Raw genomic sequence first — 21,202 nt, forward strand, 5'->3', positions numbered from 1 at the left:
GGGTGTCCACCCATGTCCCAGGGCAGTGGACCATGAGTCTATTCCAGCTGAGATTCCTGCATTGCTGGGGGCTGGAGTAGATGACCCTCAGGGTCTCTTCCAAATCTACAATTCTATGACTGGGTAATTAAAATGGTGGCTGCCTAATGTACATTGGAGGAGTACGACACCCCTCCTCTTCTTCCTCTTCCTGTCTGCTTCCATATGTAAATCCATCCAGTGTCCCCAGCTCCTCTGCAATATATCAGAGGGGACAAAGACCTGCAGTTGCACCAAGCCACCTGCTGCAATGAGGGGGCAAACCAACATCACTGCAACCTTCTCCATAAAATCAAGAGCACTTCAACTTTTCATGAAAACCTGCAACAGAAGTCCCAAATTTTGCACTTCCTTCTGTATTCTGAGAGTTCACAAAACAGTTAAGTTTTATGCTCACTTTGAGCAACATAATGCTTATTATTCCCAGAGTAAAGCCAGCATACATTAAAAGTAAATTTTAACATGCAACTGGAGCATGGGAGAGTCTTGCGAAACCAGGAGCTAGCTGTTTAACCATGTATTGCTGGCACCTGAGTTGTTAAAAGATTTGCATACCACATCCAGGACCAATCTAAACCACATCTAGAAATACAATTACTTTGGCTGAATGGAAGCTAGTGCTCCAGTCAAGTCATCTAAAAACCACAGAGGAAAATCACTTACTGGTTTTTTCAGTGGCAATCTTGGAGGCAAATCTGAAATGAATTCCTCAAATCTGATGAGCTCGTGAGCATGATGCAAGAGAGCCTCAGAAGCTTGATTTTTATGCACCAGGATTATGTGGAAACCATGACGGTGTCTCAAGTCACTGAGCTCTAGTGCAAAGTTAACGTCAGCTGAAAAACATAAGCCCAACATTGACTGAAGACGGTTTTGACAAGTTCACATTTTCATAGGCTGTTTTTCCCCAGAAGCCTCAGCAAATCAATTATTCAGGAACATCAAGATATATTGCAATATGGCAACAAAGCCATATTGGGACCCTGTTTCCTTTCCTGGTCGCCACTATTCACTGCATTGCCTCTGTTAAAAAACCCAAAGGATAATTTCATTTCAAGAATCAGGTGGCAGCCTGTCTCCACAAATAAGGACCCAGCCACACAGAATAATTCAGAACTAAAAGTGAGGACTTATTCTTGTGACTCTCATTGGTAAATGAAAAACATCATCTTGTTCATTCAGTAGCTTGTTTATTCCTCGCTCCCCCCTTCCCCAAAATGGAATCTGCCAGCAACAAATTTATCTCACTCTTTGACTGCCTCTTTTCCTTCCACTCTGGAAGATGGGAAGGGGGGGGGGGAGAGAGAGAGAATGCCAGGAAGGGAACACAATATGAGAGGGTATCTCTTGTGGACATCCGTAAAGTGTGACTTTAAAAAAGACTTGCTCACACTTAAAGGACACAAAGGCAGGAATTCACAGCAACTCTTTTCACCCTTAACTTTCAATGGCCTATCTTCATATGAAGGGCCACAGATCATTGGCCAAGCATATGTTTTGCACACAGGTCCCCTGGCTGCTCGAATTAAAGGGGCTTCAAGCAGCAGGGCTGGGGGAAACCTCCATCTGAGCCTCTGACTCCACTGCCAGTCAGAGTAGACATGACTGGGTTAGAGAGACCCATTGTCTGACTCGCTACAAGGCAGCTTTGTGTGCTCAAACAACTGTGGGCTGCACTAGGAGGCAGCAGTTTCTGACTGTTATTATTTCTACTACTGTCTCATTTAAAATGGCAGTTCCCAAACGCTGAATGAGTTAAGGGGAGGCTGTAGTTACTCAACATGGAGGAAACAGACTTCACACACACTCAGAAGGCAGCTAGTTACTTGTGTTCCTTCCTCAACTGAGCCATGGCTCAGATTACACCCTGAACTGAGGAGAAATAAGATACAGATGCATCAGACAGGCTGAGAAGGTGGTGCTCCAGAGTGTAAAGCAGAGCGAGGAAACCTGTGGCTCTTGATATGTTATCTGACTACCGTATGGAGGACCAGGGGAATCTGCACCCCCAGCGTAAGCCCTGCCAGAGGACGCTATTAGCCTGCATTACTGTGTGTGTGCAGTGGGTGAGAAAGGTAGTTTCAACCAAGTTCCATGGAGATTTTCCAGGCTACAGAATTAATGAGTTCCCAGGAAAGTGCATCTTCATTCAGCAGCATTATACGTATAATTTCACCTTCCCCCCTCCCTCTCTCCCCCTTATGACTTCGTTCCTCAATGACAAGCTTGGGAAGAAAGTCTCTGTGAGATGCTACTTCTAGGAAAGAGGCTTTCATCTCACTTATACCGAAAACAGAGACTGAGAAGAACCAAGTTAAAAACTACCGCCCTATATCTTTACTCAATGTGGATTACAAAATTTTTGCAGACATTTTGGCAAAAAGATTGAAAAGAGTGTTGGCAGATGAGATTCATAAGGACCAAACAGGCTTTCTCCCAGGTAGACATATGTTAGACAATGTGAGGAACATTATAGACATTTTGGAGCTGCTGGACGTTGACATTAATAGGAAAGCAGTTTTGATTTTTGTGGACGCGGAGAAAGCCTTTGACAACATTTGTTGGACTTTTATGAAAAAGAATCTCCAAGGGATGGGGGTAGGACAAGGTTTTGAAAACGGTATAGGTGCAATATACTCTCAACAAAAGGCCAAATTAATTGTAAATAACGTGGTAACAGAAGAAATACCTATAGAAAAAGGTACACGACAGGGCTGCCCAATATCCCCTTTGCTTTTTATATCGGTCCTGGAGGTTTTGTTAAACATGATTAGAAAGGACCAGTTGGTTAAAGGAGTTCAGGTCGGAGTTAGACATTATAAATTAAGAGCATTTGCAGATGACCTAGTATTGACTTTGCAACAGCCAGACACTAGTACTAAAAGAGTATTAGAATTAATTGAAACATTTGGTCGAGTAGCAGGTTTTAAATTGAACAGACAAAAAACGAAAGTGTTGGAAAAAAATTTAACAATGGAAGAAAGAGAGAGTTTTCAGAATGAAACAGGTTTGGAAATTACAAAAAGGGTAAAATACCTGGGGGTAAACTTAACATCCAAGAATGTGAATTTATTTAAGGATAATTATGAAAAATGTTGGTCAGAAGTTAAAAAGGATTTGGAAATATGGTCAAGGCTGAAACTTTCCTTGTTAGGCCGAATTGCTACCATTAAGATGAATGTATTGCCTAGAATGCTGTTTTTATTCCAGACGTTGCAGATTGTGGACAAGATGGATTGTTTCAAGAAGTGGCAGAAAGACATATCAAAATTTGTCTGGCAGGGCAAAAAGCCCAGAATTAAATTTAAGATTTTAACTGATGCAAAGGATAGAGGGGGGTTTGCCCTGCCGGACTTAAGACTTTACTATGAATCAGCAGCTTTCTGCTGGTTGAAACACTGGCTACTTCTTGAGAATACTGACATTTTGGATCTGGAAGGGTATGACAATAGTTTTGGTTGGCATGCATATTTATGGTATGACAAGGTAAAGGTGTATAAAAGTTTTAAAAACCATATTGTAAGGAAAGCATTGTATAACGTTTGGATTAGATACAAAGACTTGTTGGAAAGTAAAACCCCTAGGTGGGTGTCACCAATGGAAGCTAGGGAAGTAAAAAAGCTTAATATGGATTCTAAATGGCCAAAATATCATGAGATCATAGATTATGATGGGGAAAGGGTGAAACTTCAGAGTTATGAGAAACTAAAACCTAAGGTTCGAGACTGGTTGCATTACCATCAGATAAATGAGACGTTTAAACAAGACAGGAAAATAGGATTTCAGAAAGAGAAGTCAAAATTAGAAACAGAATTGTTGGAACCCAATACTAAGAATTTATCAAGAATGTATAACTTGCTGTTAAAATGGAATACACAGGATGAAACGGTGAAATCTGCTATGATTAAATGGGCACAAGATATGGGTCATGATATTATGTTTGCTGACTGGGAACAGTTATGGACCACCGGTATTAAATTTACTGCATGTAATGCTTTAAAAGAAAATATTATGAAAATGATCTACCGGTGGTACATGACCCCAGTCAAGCTAGCAAAAATTTATCATTTGCCTAATAATAAGTGTTGGAAATGTAATGAGACTGAAGGCACTTTCTACCACCTTTGGTGGACCTGCCCAAAGGTTAAAGCTTTCTGGGAAATGATCTATAATGAAATTAAGAAGGTCCTTAAGTGGACTTTTCCTAAGAAACCAGAGGCTTTCCTCTTGGGTATGGTGGGCCAAGTGGTGTTAAGGAAGGATAGGACTTTCTTTATGTATGCCACTACAGCAGCAAGAATTCTACTGGCAAAGTATTGGAAGACGCAAGAACTACCTACTCTGGAAGAATGGCAAACAAAGGTGATTGACTTTATGGGACTGGCTGAGATGACGGGCAGAATCCGGGACCAGGGGAAAGAGACAGTGGAAGAGGACTGGAAGAATTTCAAAATATATCTTAAAAATAACTGTAAAATTGAGGAATGTTAAGATGTCAGGGGGTAAGAAGTAAAGAATTGCAGCAGTAAACAAAAAAAACTTAAGAAATATTTACGAAAAGGAACTAAGACAATGGACTTAAGGGTTGCTAAAGAATTTTTAAACAAGGATGCACACTGACATAGGATGTACTGCAAGGAGGTGGTCAAGCAGAAGAGAACTGAAAGCAGCACCAGTCACCACTGGCAAGCTGGAAGCAAGGCAGCCAATGTTCCAGATGAGCTCATTCTGGCAAGGGAAACTTTTTTCAACTCGAGAACCAAATGGAGCACTCCAGATCCATATCTACAGCCTTTGGGAGTCTCTGCAGACCCACTTTGCACCCTTTCCCAGTAGTTTTCCTTGGCTGGAATACGTCCTTGAGTTCTAATAATGCCAGCCTATGTAAGAGATGTGGCCCCACTTACTTTTGCCCTTGGCCCCACCCACTGCTGGTACAAGGCCCCTAGAAGGTCCCCCATGATTGATTGTGGCCCTAGCAATCTGTATCCTTCCTAAACCTGGAAACTTGAAGGAGCATTAATGGATATTACAATGCAGCATTCATCGGCTTTGATAGAATCCCAAAGCTGTTTCCAAGTACAGCCGTACCTTGGAAGTCAAACAGCTTAGTTACCGAACATTTTGGTTCCCGAACGCCACAAACCTGGAAGTGCAGAAGTGACTGTTCTGGTTTGCGAACAATTTTTGGAAGCCAAACATCTGATGGGGCTTCTGCGGCTTCCGATTAGCTGCAGGAACTTCCTGCAGCCAATCAGAAGCCACGCTTTGGTTTTCAAACGTTTTGGAAGTCAAATGGACTTCCAGAACGGATTCCGTTTGACTTCCAAGGTACAACTGTATCTCGTTCCTTTGTTCTCCATAGTCCCACTTGAGCCTATGCAAACATCTTGGCATGGACTATAAAACCAAGACGAATTAAAACCCAGAATAGTTTTAATATTATGCTCATTTAAGCAAAACAAGAAAAAAAATCCCCGCTGATCAGAACACAATTTTACGTAGAAGTTGTGTAGAACACATTACTACTGTGATCAGGAAAGTTTGTGCATCGATCTGAATGAAACTGAGCATGTGTTCTTATATGTGGGCAAAAACCAACCAAATGACCACAAAAACATATTCTTTTTTTAAAGCACTGTTTATACATACTTGATACAAGGACCACAGTGGCTGGTGCGGCATGAGTATCAGCAAATCTTCTAAGACTCTGTCTGAGTTTGTCATCAGCTGCATTCTTTGCTGTTGCGTTAATGTGTGCAACTGTCACCTAAAGAAATACAGGGAACATTCGTATTAAATACAACAGGACCCAATAAAACACCTGAGAAGCTTCCTGCAGATGCAGCAATGCAGCTGGAAAAAATAAAAGTCTCTCCTGCTCAAGAGGGTAAGACCCAAATCAACGGATGAAGGTTACAAGAAAGGAGATTCCAATTAAACAACAGAAAGAACTTTCTGATGGCAAGAGCTGTTCGACAGTGGAACGGACTCTCTCAGAAGGTGATAGACTCTCCTTCACTGGAGGTTTTTAAGCCTCCAGAGGGGGGCCATTGAGGGTCCCAGCCTGTGTGTTTGTGTGTATGCAAATGTGTGTGGGTGTGTGCCAAACTGAGTCTTTGACCCAGATGAAATAAAGCTTAGTTTTGCCCCTGGGTTGGATGGCCATCTGCCATGGGTGCTCTAGTTGAGATTCCTGGCTTATGAGACCCTCCCTCCAACTCTGTAGTTTCAGGAACTATTTGCTTCCCCAGGTCAAACTTTAAACTGGAGAGAGGCTTACCTGACAGTTGTTCAGTTCTTCAATAACTTCTTTGCTCTCCTTACTGATATCACACACACAAATGAACTCTGCCTCTCTGTGGCCTTTGAAGAACTTTTCACGAATTCGCTGTACCACTGCCACAGCTGAACGGCCAGAAGGAACAGAACAGTTTTCAATATCCCAAAAGACTCCAATGGGAGGCAAATTTTCTAGCACTTGGCCTGTTAGAGCAACCTCTGGAGATCCTACAGTTGGAAAAGATAGAAAGTGGTCATATGCTATTGTTAGAATTTTCAGCAGTTTCACAAGTTTGCCAGACGTTAGAATGCTATATCTGGGGGATTAATTACACAGAGAACTGTCAGGATGGCTAACCTTTAGCTTTCCAGATGTTGCCGGACTACAACTCCCATAATCCTTGACCAATAGCCATGCTGCTTAGGGGCTCTTCAAAGGTCCTGATCTAACCACATTTGGAGGGCCACAAGTTAACCACCCATGGATTAAATCCATCTAGTTTAAGTGATATATCAGGGGGAATGTTCAGCACAAAACCATTAGTCAAAACATCAGTCCATCTGTAGTCCACATTACATTTACTCCAGAGCAACCTTTTTATGGCCAATGGATCACTCCAGTATAAAGGCACTTTTTGACCCTTACATGGGGAATTTCATTTCACTCCACCTGAGACAAACTGGGATCTTTAATTTCAATAAGCAGAACTAAGAAAAAAAACAATGTGAGGCTTCTGACATTTCACAATCAAAAGGAATTCAGCAGAATTGAGACTTTGAGGTTTTAAAGAAAGTTCTGTCTCACACATTATGCAATGCAAAAGGCAATGGACGAGACCAGTGTACCCAGCACAGGAAGTAGACTGGGCTATTTAAAGTCCAGAAGGTTAAAGGGCTGCTAAGAGAGAAATAAGGATAGCCACTTGGTGACAGCAGTGAATAAGGATGCGCTGGTTTGGCTGACCGGCCTTCTTGCCTCCTCCACCTCTGCCTCAATTTTGCAGACTACATTCCATGCAATCACAGCCACAGATAATATGCTAACAGGATAATGATAGAGATATTTTGCCCATCTACTTAAAAGAATGTAATAAAAGCCCTGCTGGATTTAAAAAAAAAGAAAAGAAAAAGGCTGGTCTAGTCCAGCATCCCAAAATAACCATCAAGGTGCCTTCAGGAAGCCCGTTAGCAGGATAGGATTTCAACAGCCCCCCTTCCAGATTTATTCTCCAGTAACTAGGAATTGCCTCTGAACCTGTTAGTCCCATGCAGCCATAATGACTAACACCCATTAACAGATGAATCTGTGGGAGAAAAAGGACAAGCCCAAAAGGCAACACTTAAAAGAGATAATGCTCTTAAAACAGATCAAACAGTCCATGATTCATTTTTAAAAGCACACATGCCGATTTACCGTATTTCTGTGGCAACTGACCAAAGCTGCTTGCCAAAAGTAAAGTCTTCTCTTTTCTTACTCCTTTGGTTCCGCAGCCATTACATATTGGGAGGGAGACAGGTGCAGCTTGGACATTTGGAGGAGCTGTATTTGGCCATATTTTAGCTGCATCAACCAAACTCTCTCTGGATGGCTGCTGGGAAAAAGTTCAGCATCACTTATTAACCACACTAAGAGACATAAATGCAGCGTGCTGTCAACTGACCTACATTCTATGTGGACTAGGAGACCTGCTGTGATTTTGCAAGGGTCTATATAAGTTAAGCTCATACATTTCATACATACCCTGGGTTGGCAACTTAAAAAAAAAGGGGGGGGAGAGAAAGCTTCCTCACTTTGAAGAGAGGTGGAATCAAGTCTCCCTCTTCTGTTTCTGAAGTAGCTTCTTGTGGTGCAAGGAGTCCAAGGGAAAGCGCACAACTTGAGAAGAGTGCAGGACTGAGACATAAGGCTATACTGTAATTGCTTCACTGGATCTAGGCCAATGCGCATCCCACTCAGTCTCCACCACTGACAGGGCAGAGAGGAGGAAAAAACAGGCTAAAAGACTGCCACATTAACTCAAGGGACAAATCCAAATGGTGCTGTAAATACATCTGTAGTAAAAATAGCATCTCACATTAATGGGAGATTGTGGGTGCCCACAGCACAGGCTTCTGGTAACCAATCCCTACCCTGCTCTACTGTGGTAGGGCCTGGGTGGACATAAACATGTGATCACACATTGCAAGCTTTCCCTCCTAAAAGGCTTCGTTGCCCAAGTGCCAAAAAGTTGTTGTTGAAGAAGCAACATTTGCTGGCAACAATGTGATAGGACTGCACTTATTAAAGAACCTCAACATTTATTCTCGAGTTTAGGATTTGAGTTACTTCTTCTGCTTTGGCATTAGTCTCAGGTAACAAACATGACTCACCTTTAAAAAATACCCCCCCCCCATATGCTGTTTTCTTAGCATCTGTCTGATGGGCCAAATAATAATGCAACAGGGGGAACAATGAAAAACACCTTTGCTTCAGTGACAAAATGGCTGTCATGGAGTGGGCATGGTGTAACACAAAATGGTTGCTGTGGAGAGCGTGGCAAAACACAAAATGAGAGCGACAGCCACCCATGACAACCTTATGATTCCCATGGGATGTCAGCTATGCCCTGCTGGTCCTGATTATGGAGATCTCTTTCACATACACTGCTGCTATTGTTGTCTAATAAAAGCAGTGATCACCCCTCAAATATAGAAGGTAGCCATATTACTCCCCTTTCACAAAAATCACTAACAAGGTACCTGCATATTTTACCCTATTAACTTTCTTTCTAGGAGGACTAAAGACATTATTCTTATTCTTATTAGAAAGTTCAGAGTCTAGGACACCTTCCCAGGGACAACACTGGAAACCTTCATGGGCACCATGTCATCCGTGGGCACCAGGCTGGCAACTCCTGATGTAGCATCTAACCACAGCTTGGAGCTTTAGCTGAACTGAACCTGTGTGCCAGCGAAAGGGAATACTAAGTTTATTATTCTAGAACAGTTAGATGCAGTATGCTGCTCCTCAAGAAACTACGAAACAGGATTAGGAGACGCAAGAGAATGAGGGTTTTACATTTCTATGAAGCTGGCAACTATCCACCCCAATTCCAAATACAGTTTAAATCAACATATTAATTGGAAGGCTAGAGATATCAGGTTAAATCTACAAAACATCCAAATACTCTGCTGACATTTTCAGTATACACAGTATGTTATAAATGGTGTGGTACAAACCTTGGTTAGACACTCAGTGCAGTAGTGAGAGCCCTTTAAGCAAACTGAAGGTGCCACTTTTAGGTGCAGCGAGTTGGTGCAAGCACAAGACGTTCGCTCCGATTGTGCAACGTGCTCCTCCAAAAGCCCCGCAGCCCCGCTTGTGAATTCAGAACAGGAGAAGTAGCCCGAAGTTGTGCAGCTCTGATGGGTAGGAAATGGGTGCAGTTTGTGGACGTTGCTGTAGCAGGACTGGAAGTGGAGCTTCCCACAGCAGGGGAAATGTGGGCAAGAAGAGACATCGTTTTCCAGGCACACTCCAGACAAGTCACTGGCCACTCCTGCCACGCCGCTTCGCGTTGGAACGTTCTTGAATGACGATGCAGACTGATAGGCAAACCCTGACCCTATTTGACAAGTGATTGTGCCGGTGCCTTGTGAGTCTAATACTGTGCCAGGGTGAATCAAGCTACCACCACCACTGTTGCTGCTGCCACCACTACCACCAAAACGTAGCTGAGGAGCATGAACGGAAGAATCAGAGTTATGAGTACAACAGCTTACTTTGGAACCAGATGAAAGTTGGATTTGCTTTTGCTGAAGGGTGTGATCACTGGGAAGGGGGACAGCTGGGAACTGTTTCAAAGCAGCATGGTGGGGGGATGGCGCATCCTTCAAATCCACAGCAGCTTTCTTATTCTCCATGGACTCGTTCTGAGGGGTAAAGAGCCATTATAAAGAAGATCAGAGGATACATTTAGTCTTATAGCACCAGGTTACGGCTCTAACAGACAAAACCTGTGAGGGCATGGAACTCAGATACTAAACACGTTTAACATTATGTAGGCCAAAGGCAAACTTCATATATTCATTTTATATATTTATCGGGTTTTGAACCAATTTAGATTATTTTTTTTTTAAACACAGGAAGTGGAACAGAATGAAGATTTGATTGCAGTTGCCTGCAGAACAAGGGGACTGATGGCAGAAAACAGATGCTGTGAAAGCGAGGTCAAGAGTTGTTAAAAGGTAACTGCTGGCATACTCCAAGCCCTCCTCTTTTACTACCTGGATGGCTCAGTTGGTTAGACCATGGTGCTGATAACATCAAGGTGGCAGGTTCAATATGAAGGAAACCTCTCTCTTTATCACCCACCCACCACTGAACCCAACGCGCTCTGACTATATGTGATTTTGAGTTGCGGGCTTACTGGTCTAAACATTTAAAGCAAAAATGGGAATCTGTGTGTAATGTAGGAAACATATGAACCTCCAGGTGGACAACAAGTCCCATCTTCCCTGACCAGTGCCCATGCTGATGGCAGCTGAAGTCCACTGTCCCAGGTTGCCGGGGGGGGGGGGAGGGAGGCACAACAGGTTCCTCACCTCTATTAAGGCAGGACACATTTATGATCAGTTTCTGGGATAGAAGGAAACTTCCCCTTAGGGGAGTATTAAATATCTTAATATACATTGCACCTTCTCTCTTTGATGACACAAACAGGACACTTAGCACCTTCAAGAGGTCACTGGTGTACTAGCATTCCACTCAGCAAACGTATGCCAAAATCCTACCGCTTTTGCACTAGGAGGGAAACTCTGATCAGTAGCTGAAAAGCAGTTAGAGAATTTCCAGAGCCATGGTCTAGCATCGTTATTTTGTTGCTGAAGCCATCCAAACGATCTAGTACAGACGTCCTCCGTTATGTTTCCTTCCATTGTACTGCCACACAGAGGTCAACATTCTGACATCTTTCCTTTCTTTCATTCTCTCTACCTGCTGAAAAAAAGAAAAGCATATATTTAAATCACAAAATCAATCCAGGTATGATCATTAAAATGACCTAACGTTTAGTTAATATTAACCTTTAGTTGCAAATACTATGTGGAAACAAGCTTCTGGATTTATGCAATCATCTGTTCTGCTTGTTAAAGTAGCCTGGACAAAGTCTATCTTCCCTTCAAATTCACTACAGATGTCAAAGAGTAGTAACTAAAGGAGTTCAAGTAAGGCTGCTCAGAATCAGAAGTCTCCTATGACTATTTGCTTAAGTGGTTCCATATCACCTACAGCAAGTAGACTGCAAACTACTAGATAACGTTTGTATGCACATGTGGGGGAGGGGGAAATCCCATGGTTTTCTCAGCAAACACCACAAATAAGCAAACTGACTAACACTAACTACAGGAATACAGATTTCCTGATTCTAGCCAATTCTGGTAGTACTGTTACATGCCACCCCGATCTCTGAGAGGTGCAAGATTCCAGGGGTTCCAGAAGCTTACCAAGGGTTTGGTTTCCTTGGAATGAGGGACAGCGGAGATTGTGGTATCTTTAGGATATATGGCTTATTTGCACATATATACAACCTGCGCCTAGAATGGAGAGGCTCACAGCTTTAGCAACCAAGGTTCCTCCCTTAGCTGCAGCCTTGGACTCCAGCATAAAACAGGAATGGTTCTGACTCTCCCAGCTGCCCAGCCTGCAACCTCTACCTTCTACCTCACATAACTCAACTCTCAACTCTGGCCTTTGTCTTTCAAAGTATTAGCAAGTTGGGGGAGGGCACAGAGCCACTTCCTGACCAATTTATTTGTTCCCTTGTTGGCCCATTACCTCACCAGCAAGCCAGGCTATTCCAGGAATTGAATCTGTGTGGGTCCAAGAATTAGAAGGGGGCTCAGGCACAGAGCCTACCACCCCCTAACACAGTATACAACAGTATACCTTCACTAATAAGTAAATAATTTGTTAAAAGCATCCCAAGTCTGCTCTAGAGTCTGCCAGTGTGGTGTAGTGGTTAAGAGTAGTAGACTCGTAATTTGGTGAACTGGGTTTGCTTCTCCACTCCTCCACATGCAGCTGCTGGGTGACCTTGGGCTAGTCACACTTCTTTGAAGTCTCTCAGCCCCACTCAGCTCACAGAGTTTTTATGTGGGGGAGGAAGGGAAAGGAGAATGTTAGTCGCTTTGAGACTCCTTTGGGTAGTGATAAAGCAGGAAATCAAATCCAAACTCCTCTTTTTCTTCTATTTATTTATATTATATGGTAAGATTTATATCCTGCCTTCCAGGACAAGTGTCCTCACAAGGCAACATATAAAACCAGTCATAAGAGATACAAAATCAACAATTTAAAATTATGATTATACCACTTTAAGCAGTCAACACCTCTGTAAGAAACAGCTATTAAAAACTTAAAGTAGACTGAAATTAAAATGCTGCAGGAATCCTCTAAAAGTCACTAAAGGAGGAGTCATATGCACTTCCAGGGGAACTTCTCCAGAAATATGGCACCACCCATATCTGCTACTAATTTATATTTTGCAGAAAGCCATAACCACTCCCCAACATAATTCACCAAGGAAATTCATTTCTTCACAGCTTTTAACCTTTATTTTTTAGAGATGCAGCCCTTACATGAAGCATTATAAAGAAAACTAGTTATATGAGCCAACTTGGGGGGGGGGAAGGCTTCATTTTGTTACAGCACTTAGGCTTACAAACATAACAAGTGTACACATACATTATTTTTCAAAACATTCCTGCTCAATTCCTTATCTTCTGCTCCATCTCTACTAGCTTCATTCTGTAGGCTCCCCAGTAAAAATTTGCATATCTCCCAGGTTCTTACAAGTCCACATATTGCTATTAAGATAACCCTGTGCCTATACTGTGCTGAACTGTGGTTACACCAACCCCACTCCACTACTAGCAGGCTGCTAAGGGAGTTAGGGTATGGAAGATGAATATGCAATGAAAAGTAGTCTTAATAGACCTTTACTATGCCATTTTAAAATTTCAAACTGCCCTGAGCATTGGCTGAGAAACAGTTCACAAGCCCAGCTACCAAGGGTGTATATATTTTAGATTAAAAAGTTTCACCTCGGGAGCTACTCTGCTGGGCCTTTGCTTTGGGTTATGGAATAAAGCAAGAGGACGCTTGAAGGAGCCGAGGAGTTGAGAGCAGCTGCGAGAGGAGCAAGGGGAGCTACAAACAGAGGGAAAAGGGCTCCCGGGGAGATGCCATAGGGGACGAGGAGCTTAATGCAGCGGCGGGGAGTGACTGTGACTCACCCAAGTGGCTACTAGGAGCTTTAAATTAATTACCAGGGAGGGAGAAACACTCTAGAGGAGAGCTCGTTGTTTTGGCTCCTAAGCCTTAGCGGCTCCCTTTTTCAGAGTTCTCGTTCGTTTGTCGGGTTGCTTTATCTGCTACGCAGTTTATTAAGCTATCACCGTCAGGTTCTTAAAATTGAAATTACTGAAATTTGCTTTGTAAGCCACACTGCATGAGAAAACCAGGCTATATATACTTCACACACACACACACACTTATAGGCAATATACTATGTGTAAGGGGAGCAAGGAGATGGGGGGGGGGGCGGGGGCGCGACAAGCCACAAACGGGGAGGGAAAACCCTCGAGCAACAAATAAAAGTTCCCTCCAAGGCCACCCCTTCCTATAACAACGTATATAGAAGAGGGAGGGGGAGATATAAGGGGACACTGACCGGGGAAGGCCTTCCCTGACTGGAAGAGAAGAGGAAAGGGCCTCTGAGCATGCACAGAACGCTTTCCCTCCCACATTCTCTCCCCGCCCCAAGTCTTCAGCCCCCCCCTCCTCCTCCTCAGAGACCCCCCAGAAGGAAAAGGGGAAGCTCCCTAGCTCTCCCCGCCCCAGTTGCGTCCCCTCACCTCTCCGGCCCCACGTCCTCCACCTCACATCCCAGCGCCCACCGCCTGCGTCCCGCCGCCGCCGCCGCCTCCTCTCCCTTTTTGTTTTGCTCCCCGCCTTCTCCTTTCCCCCTCTCCCACTTCCGCCTGCGCTCCGCTACTTCCGGCGCCTCCTGCCGTCAAGGGGAACCCGCTCGCTGTCGTAAAAGGCCGCCGCCAGCCGTAACACGCCCCTTTACCTCTCCTCGTCTTGGAATTGAGGCCCGAGTTCCCCCTGGGGTCTCTCGCCTGCGCATGCGCGCGGGGCAAGCCATGCTGAGCTCTGCGGGTGTTACTCTCCTTTGTTAGAATAAATTTCCCCCACTCCGTCCCTCTAGTGTCTTATTTATTTCGTTTATACCTTTTTCCCCCCTCCAAGGAGCTTCTCGCTCTCCTCCACTGTATGCTAGAGCTGAGAGACGGTTACTGGCCCTCAAGGTCATGACTTGAGTGGGGACTCGAATCCGGTTCTCCCAAGTCCTAGTCCAGCACTCTGGCCATTACACTACACTGCCTCTAGTAGGCCGTGGTGTAGCGATTACAGGGACCTGGGAGAGGAGAGTTCAAATTCCCACTCTGCCATAATCAAGGGAAGTAATAGTGCCACTGTATTCTGCTCTGGTCAGACCTCACCTGGAGTACTGTGTCCAGTTCTGGGCACCACAGTTCAAGGAGGACACTGACAAACTGGAACGTGTCCAGAGGAGGGCAACCAAAATGGTCAAAGGCCTGGAAACGATGCCTTATGAGGAACGGCTAAGGGAGCTGGGCATGTTTAGCCTGGAGAAGAGGAGGTTAAGGGGGGATATGATAGCCATGTTCAAATATATAAAAGGATGTCACATAGAGGAGGGAGAAAGGTTGTTTTCTGCTGCTCCAGAGAAGCGGACACGGAGCAATGGTTCCAAACTACAAGAAAGAAGATTCCACCTAAACATTAGGAAGAACTTCCTGACAGTAAGAGCTGTTCGACAGTGGAATTTGCTGCCAAGGAGTGTGGTGGAGTCTCCTTCTTTGGAGGTCTTTAAGCAGAGGCTTGACAACCATATGTCAGGAGTGCTCTGATGGTGTTTCCTGCTTGGCAGGGGGTTGGACTCGATGGCCCTTGTGGTCTCTTCCAACTCTATGATTCTATGATTCTATAATGCTCCCTGGGTGACACTGGGCCACTCATTGCCTCTGTCCACCTAACATACCTTGCAGGGTTGTTGTGAGTGTTGAATGAGGAGGGGGAGAACCCTAGTTGCCACCTTGAGCTCCTTGGAGAAAAAAGGCAGGATACAAATGGAGTGAATGAATGGTTTTGCGGGTGCAAATCCTACAGGTATTAGGATAAACTATAGGACGCAGGTGGCGCTGTGGGTTAAAGCCTCAGCGCCTAGGGCTTGCCGATCGAAAGGTCGGCGGTTCGAATCCCTGCGGCGGGGTGCGCTCCCGCTGCTCGGTCCCAGCGCCTGCCAACCTAGCAGTTCGAAAGCACCTCCAGGTGAAAGTAGATAAATAGGGACCGCTTACCAGCGGGAAGGTAAACGGCGTTTCCGTGTGCGGCTCTGGCTCGCCAGAGCAGCGATGTCACGCTGGCCACGTGACCCGGAAGTGTCTCCGGACAGCGCTGGCCCCTGGCCTCTTAAGTGAGATGGGCGCACAACCCCAGAGTCTGTCAAGACTGGCCCGTACGGGCAGGGGTACCTTTACCTTTACCTTTATAGATCTCTAGGCGCTTTGGACAAAGCCATATGCTTTAAGGGTGTGGTGGTGTGGATGTGATGAGAAAGGTCCTCTGAGCAGGTGCTTCCATCGACTCCCCCAAGTTGCCCATCTCTTCCAAGCCTTCATTTTCACCCCTTGGGGATCCCTCAAACTTATCTGAGAGCAAGCCCTGCTGAACTCAATGGGACTAGCATCTGATGAGATATGTACAGGTGTGTTGCAACAAGAACCGTTTGCTGTTCTTTGCTGCATCTTAAGAACTAATTATGATAAAAGCTTCTGTGGTTCAGAGGCTACTCATTTTTCCACATGAAGGTGTATTCAGTCCGTCATGTGAGCCTTCTCTTGAAGCCTAAAGCAGTAAGAGCCAAGCATATGTTTATATTGTATTACAAGATATATTACAATATTTATTTCATTTACGAATGGTTTCCTGTGAGGCAAATTGGAAGTTGACCTGCAGTTAGTTTCAAAAGGAGCGTACACACCATACATTTAAAGCATACCCCTCACACTCCAAGAGCTTCGATTCCTAGCACCCTACAGTTCCCAGGGTGTGTCTTGTACAAACTTCATAATGCAGTGTCTTATATGGCGGTCATGCAATGTCTTAAATGGACATCTAAAATGAAGGCAATCTTCTCTTTTTTAATTAATGGTTTTATTTGGCTTAATGTTTCTCTTACTGGTTTTGTTGTTTGTTACATTGTATTTATAAATTGCTTTAAGTTCACTGTTGAAATATTCCAGAGCAACCATTGTTGATAAGTTGTTGGCTATCACTGCCATCTGTCACAAAAAACCCCTAAAACCCTGGTAAATAAAGACAACTTCGTGGCATGATTTTCCTAATAATTGGTTTATTGTTATTATTATTATTATTATTATTCAATCAAAATAGTTCAGTCTATTTAACTTACAAGATCTAAGGTGATATGGCAGCCAAGACATTTCATCCAGTGATTTCTAACATGCCATTACTCAGTCTGCACAGGCAGTTTAAAAGTATTCTAAGGAATGGATTTAGCACATGACAATATCAAGTTCATGTCGATGATTGCTGGATTTGGGGATTGAAAGCAAGAGCAAAGATGAGGCATTTCGCTGAAAGGTGTTGAATACACTTACCAGCTATGTGTCAAAGGGAAATTTCAGGAATTGTTCTGCATTTATTCTGAGGATCCTAAATTCAGAGCTGCCAGAATTCAGAGCCTGGATTTCCCCATTTGCAGCCTGAGCAAGACACCCTTCTACAATGAGATTCTTCATTTGTTAACACAACATATCTTCACATTTCCATTTATTATAAATTCTACTGCACTTGATGCTTTTCATGCTGGATGTTCTTTATGGTAAAGGCACAGCAAAGTTGTTTTGAGCACAGAAAGGCACATTTTCACCTTCTTCAGAATGAAGTGGAATCAGAAACTATCTGAAAGTTAGACAGGTCTAACTATTCCCTGGATTTCTTCACTAAAGCCACGTAGTAGCTGGCTGGCAGACTGGGCCTCCAAACAGATTAAGTACATCAAGAGCCAGTGTGTGGCCGGTCCTCCATTATAGAGTCAGCCTTGAGATCTGGGAGACCTGAGTGCGAGTCTCTGCCTCTGCCATGGGCTCATTGCACGGTCTTAGGCAAGCTGCTGTCTTTCAGCCTCAGGTCTGCAAAATTGAAATAAAAAAGGTTGATGGGGAGGTCAACTGTAGAAAAGCATAATCAAAATAATAATACAAGCACGTCATATCAACCCTAGACCCAAACATTCTGGCAATTTTGGTTATAAGCTGTCGCTTGCCACCCCATATCTGAGCAGTGTGAGGTTACTGAGGTTCCAGGCGCGTACCCAGAGTTCAGCTTCCTTGGAATGAAGGACAGGGTGGTGTCTCTTAGCTATATGGTTTATTTATATATGCAACCTGAGCCTATAATGGAGGAGCTCACGGCATTAACGTCCCAAGGAGGTCTTGATTCTTCCTACAGCCACAGCCTTGGATTCAAGCAGATATCAAGCATGTCTCTCCCTCACAAGCTACAGCCTGCCACCTGCTTCTAGCTGTCACACACAACTCTCACAAGGTTTTGGTTCCTTCTAACTACTAGACAGGTGAGGGAGGAGCCCCCACCCATTTGTCCTGTGGCACAGAGTCACTTCCCCTGTTACCCTAAGGACCCATACTTAGGTCATTGTTAAAAAAGCTGGCCTGGCTATTCAAGCAGTTGAATCCTTGGTGGGAGCAAGTTACACAGTTTCCTATATGCACCGCTTGAAGATGCACTTTTGTTTAATCTGTCCAGAATCTTCCAAAATTCCCCATCATCGGATGTCCACAAGTTCTTATGTTATGAGAGAGGGAGTAAACCTTTCTTTATCCAATTTCTCCTCACAACACATTATTTTATAAACCTCTATTATGTCACTTTTTCTCTAAATCAAAAAGTCCCTTTCCTCATAGAAGAGTTGAGTGGAAGCCATAATTGACATGCTATCCTTAGATTATTTGAAGACAGCCAGACCAACCCCCCTCCAAAACACATACAACAACAACAACAACAACAACAACAACCTACTTACCACATTGAATCGGCATCTGCAAGGGAACAAAATTTCTGCTGCACAAGTTCACAAATGCCGCAGCCAAGGTGCAAGCCGCTTTTACACTCTGCAGTTCACACATGTCAGTTTTGCACAGGACATAGAATGGTTCTGGGTCCACCTTTAAAAGAAAGAGGTGCTAAGTCCCATGGGAAGAAATCTGGAACCGTCTGTTTTGGTCTAAGATTGCTTCTGTCATCACGAACAGAAACAGCAGATAGGGAAACTTCCATGATTGCCCATGTAGTCCAGTATAGCCAGCTCTGACTGGCAGCGGCTCTCCAGGGTCTCACGCAGGGGTTTCCCCTGCCATTACCTATATCCTGAGCCTTTTAAAACCAGAGCTGCCAGAATCTTGAACTTGGCTTGGTGAGATAGGGGCAGCTGGCGAAGACCTCAGGTAGATTGGAATGATGGTGTGCAAACAGCAGCAAACTCATATCTTGTGTCCTGTTTTGACCAAAAAAAAAAGGTACTCACTACTCTGAAGCAGTTCCTGAAGAGGGACTCGGCATCCAGGAAGAAAGCTTTGCAGATCTCAGGGCTAGATGAATCGAGACACGGCTTGGGGGTCCTCTTCATCTGGCTGCACTGGTTGCTCATCTGGGTGGCGAAAATCAAATGCATTTTACTTACTTATTTTTTCATAATAATCTTAAATAAATGAGAATAAAAATGTGTGCCCCACCACCGAGACCATTCCATTGTAACTATCCAACCTCTCAAAATTTCATCACCTCTTGCAATGGTTTGACCCCTTTCCATTTTAACAGTACTTATTCTACAAACACCTTCCGTATCTCCTCAAAATCATTTCTCCTGCATATTCCCCATCACACCTTAATGGCACATGCTAATTTATCATTAATAGCTATACCCCAACACCTCTTTATACCATTCTTCCATTATATATTCTGCTTGCCCCTTCCACGTCCTGGCTATCATAATTCGTGCAGCTGTCAATAAATTTGTGAGCAAGTCCTTCATAGCCTGTGAACCTTCCACCCCATTATTTCTTTATTTATAAGACTATTTTGAAAAGGCCAGTAGCCGACTCATTTTTAAAAAGTGTTTTATTTGTATGCAGCTTTCCCACACCCACCCATGCATGACTTAATGGGTGCTCCAAATGTGGGTTCATGGTTTAGCCCTCCTAGACAAAGCACAAACAGTAAACCGTACAGTATACCTTGGTTGCAAGCTTGAGATTAGCCTGCAGAGAGCTGTTTGAATAACCAAAGTATGGGTGCATGGGCATATATATATATATATATATATATATATATGAGTTCCTATGCATTTTGCATTTTGTAGGAACTCCTGTGCATATGCATTTTGTAGGAACTCACCCAAGTGCAAGCATGAGATTAGCCTGCAGAGAGCTGAACCACATGCCCAAGTTTGTACAGCCAAATAATTGCTCAGTACTGTCTACATTGACTGGCAGTGGTTCTCCGGGATTTCAGTGATGGGATTTCTCTCCCAACCCTACCTGGAGATGCTGGGGATTGAACCTGCGACCTTCTGCGTGCCAAGCAGTTGCTCTACCACGGAGCTGCAGCCCTCCCCACAACACTCAGTGGTTCCTCTGCAATGTAAATGCGTCATTGGCATACCTGCCATGCATGCACGAGCTCCTGCACATTGCCAGCATAGGAATGGTCTGGAAGCATCCATTCGTTGCCCGCTTCGTTGTCATTGGTACCAAAAAGACCGGCAGACACGCCTAAAAATGCAAGAAAAAGCAAGTCTCAACCACCTCAAAGGGCAGGACTGTGGGATGTTTCATGCTGGTTAAGGACTAATTATTTGGGGAAATTCCGAGAGATGACCTTGTAGCATTTCTCCACCCGCCACCCCCATTTTAAAGTAGTGCTGTAAACATTACTTGTTCAACTAAGCTAGGGTTGCCATATTTCAAAAAGTGTGTGTGGGGGGGAAATGTTAAGGTTTTTTTGATCAAAGTTGTTGAGCTTCTTTTGCAATATCTCAAAATGATGATGAAGACGTTTTGAGCTATTTTTAAGGAAATTCGCCCAAATCTGCACGTCTGACATGGACATGGGTTGCCATACATCCGGATTTTCCCAGACTTTTCAGCAATTTCTGCCTGGGCACTGTTTACGAGGGCTGAATCCTGGCATTGTCCGGAAAATTCCCAGCATATGGCAGCCCTAAATTAAGTTTGGCGGGAGATATATTACATTAGTCACATAATTTTGCCATAGTGGAAAGCAAGACGAATATCAGGTTTTGGCAGAAGACAAAGTGCAGCAGAACAGAAACAGATCTGCATGTAGCATATACAGGGTGGAACGGGAAGCGATGGCGTCTTACGTTGCTATCCACCACACATAGCTCAAAACGCAGAGTACAAACCATGATGCCATCCATCCAAAGTAAGGGTACAGATGTCATAGCGAAGATCACATGAAAACAAAGCCCCATCGGTCATGGACACTTCTACAAGATCAGAATATCTTTGGATTGCAAGGCCATTTTCTTCAGGAGGGATGTCAAAATGCTGGCAGTTCTTCTCTGACAGGGAATAGTTGTACTTCTTGTAGATCTATTTAAAAGCAGCAAGGGGAATAGAGGTTACAATAAGACTGGGTTTTCAGAATGCAAAGAGGTTTGCAATAAGTTGGTGAGGTGGCCTTGGA

At 44.0% G+C, this 21,202-nt stretch overlaps 2 protein-coding genes across 5 annotated transcripts in view; both read right to left on the reverse strand.

Annotated features, from left to right (window-relative positions):
• MARF1 (meiosis regulator and mRNA stability factor 1) overlaps positions 1-14,365 on the reverse strand; it is a 41,542-nt gene extending 27,177 nt beyond the window's left edge. The window contains exons 1-7 of one of the 4 annotated variants that reach the window (XM_079952295.1): positions 14,218-14,365; positions 11,095-11,299; positions 10,084-10,233; positions 7,736-7,913; positions 6,323-6,549; positions 5,692-5,809; positions 703-875 (exon numbers count right to left, since the gene is read on the reverse strand). In XM_079952295.1, coding sequence (XP_079808421.1) covers positions 703-875; positions 5,692-5,809; positions 6,323-6,549; positions 7,736-7,913; positions 10,084-10,233; positions 11,095-11,238 — 990 coding nt within the window. In that variant the 5' untranslated portion in view covers positions 11,239-11,299; positions 14,218-14,365. Of the gene's footprint in view, positions 1-702; positions 876-5,691; positions 5,810-6,322; positions 6,550-7,735; positions 7,914-9,540; positions 10,234-11,094; positions 11,300-14,217 lie in introns of all 4 variants that reach the window. The other 3 variants (XM_079952293.1, XM_079952294.1, XM_079952292.1) reach the window with 3 other exon arrangements.
• Positions 14,366-16,785: 2,420 nt separating this feature from the next.
• Positions 16,786-21,202, reverse strand: part of LOC307202404 (uncharacterized protein) — an 85,357-nt gene continuing 80,940 nt past the window's right edge. Inside the window, exons 61-65 of the mRNA XM_079952291.1 lie at positions 20,919-21,108; positions 20,156-20,265; positions 19,020-19,142; positions 18,519-18,660; positions 16,786-17,607 (exon numbers count right to left, since the gene is read on the reverse strand). Coding sequence (XP_079808417.1) covers positions 17,564-17,607; positions 18,519-18,660; positions 19,020-19,142; positions 20,156-20,265; positions 20,919-21,108 — 609 coding nt within the window. The 3' untranslated portion in view covers positions 16,786-17,563. The remainder of the gene's footprint in view (positions 17,608-18,518; positions 18,661-19,019; positions 19,143-20,155; positions 20,266-20,918; positions 21,109-21,202) is intronic.

Source organism: Podarcis cretensis (assembly GCF_951804945.1).
Source record: "Podarcis cretensis genome assembly, chromosome: 14".
In the NCBI taxonomy this organism is placed as follows: Eukaryota; Metazoa; Chordata; class Lepidosauria; order Squamata; family Lacertidae; genus Podarcis; species Podarcis cretensis.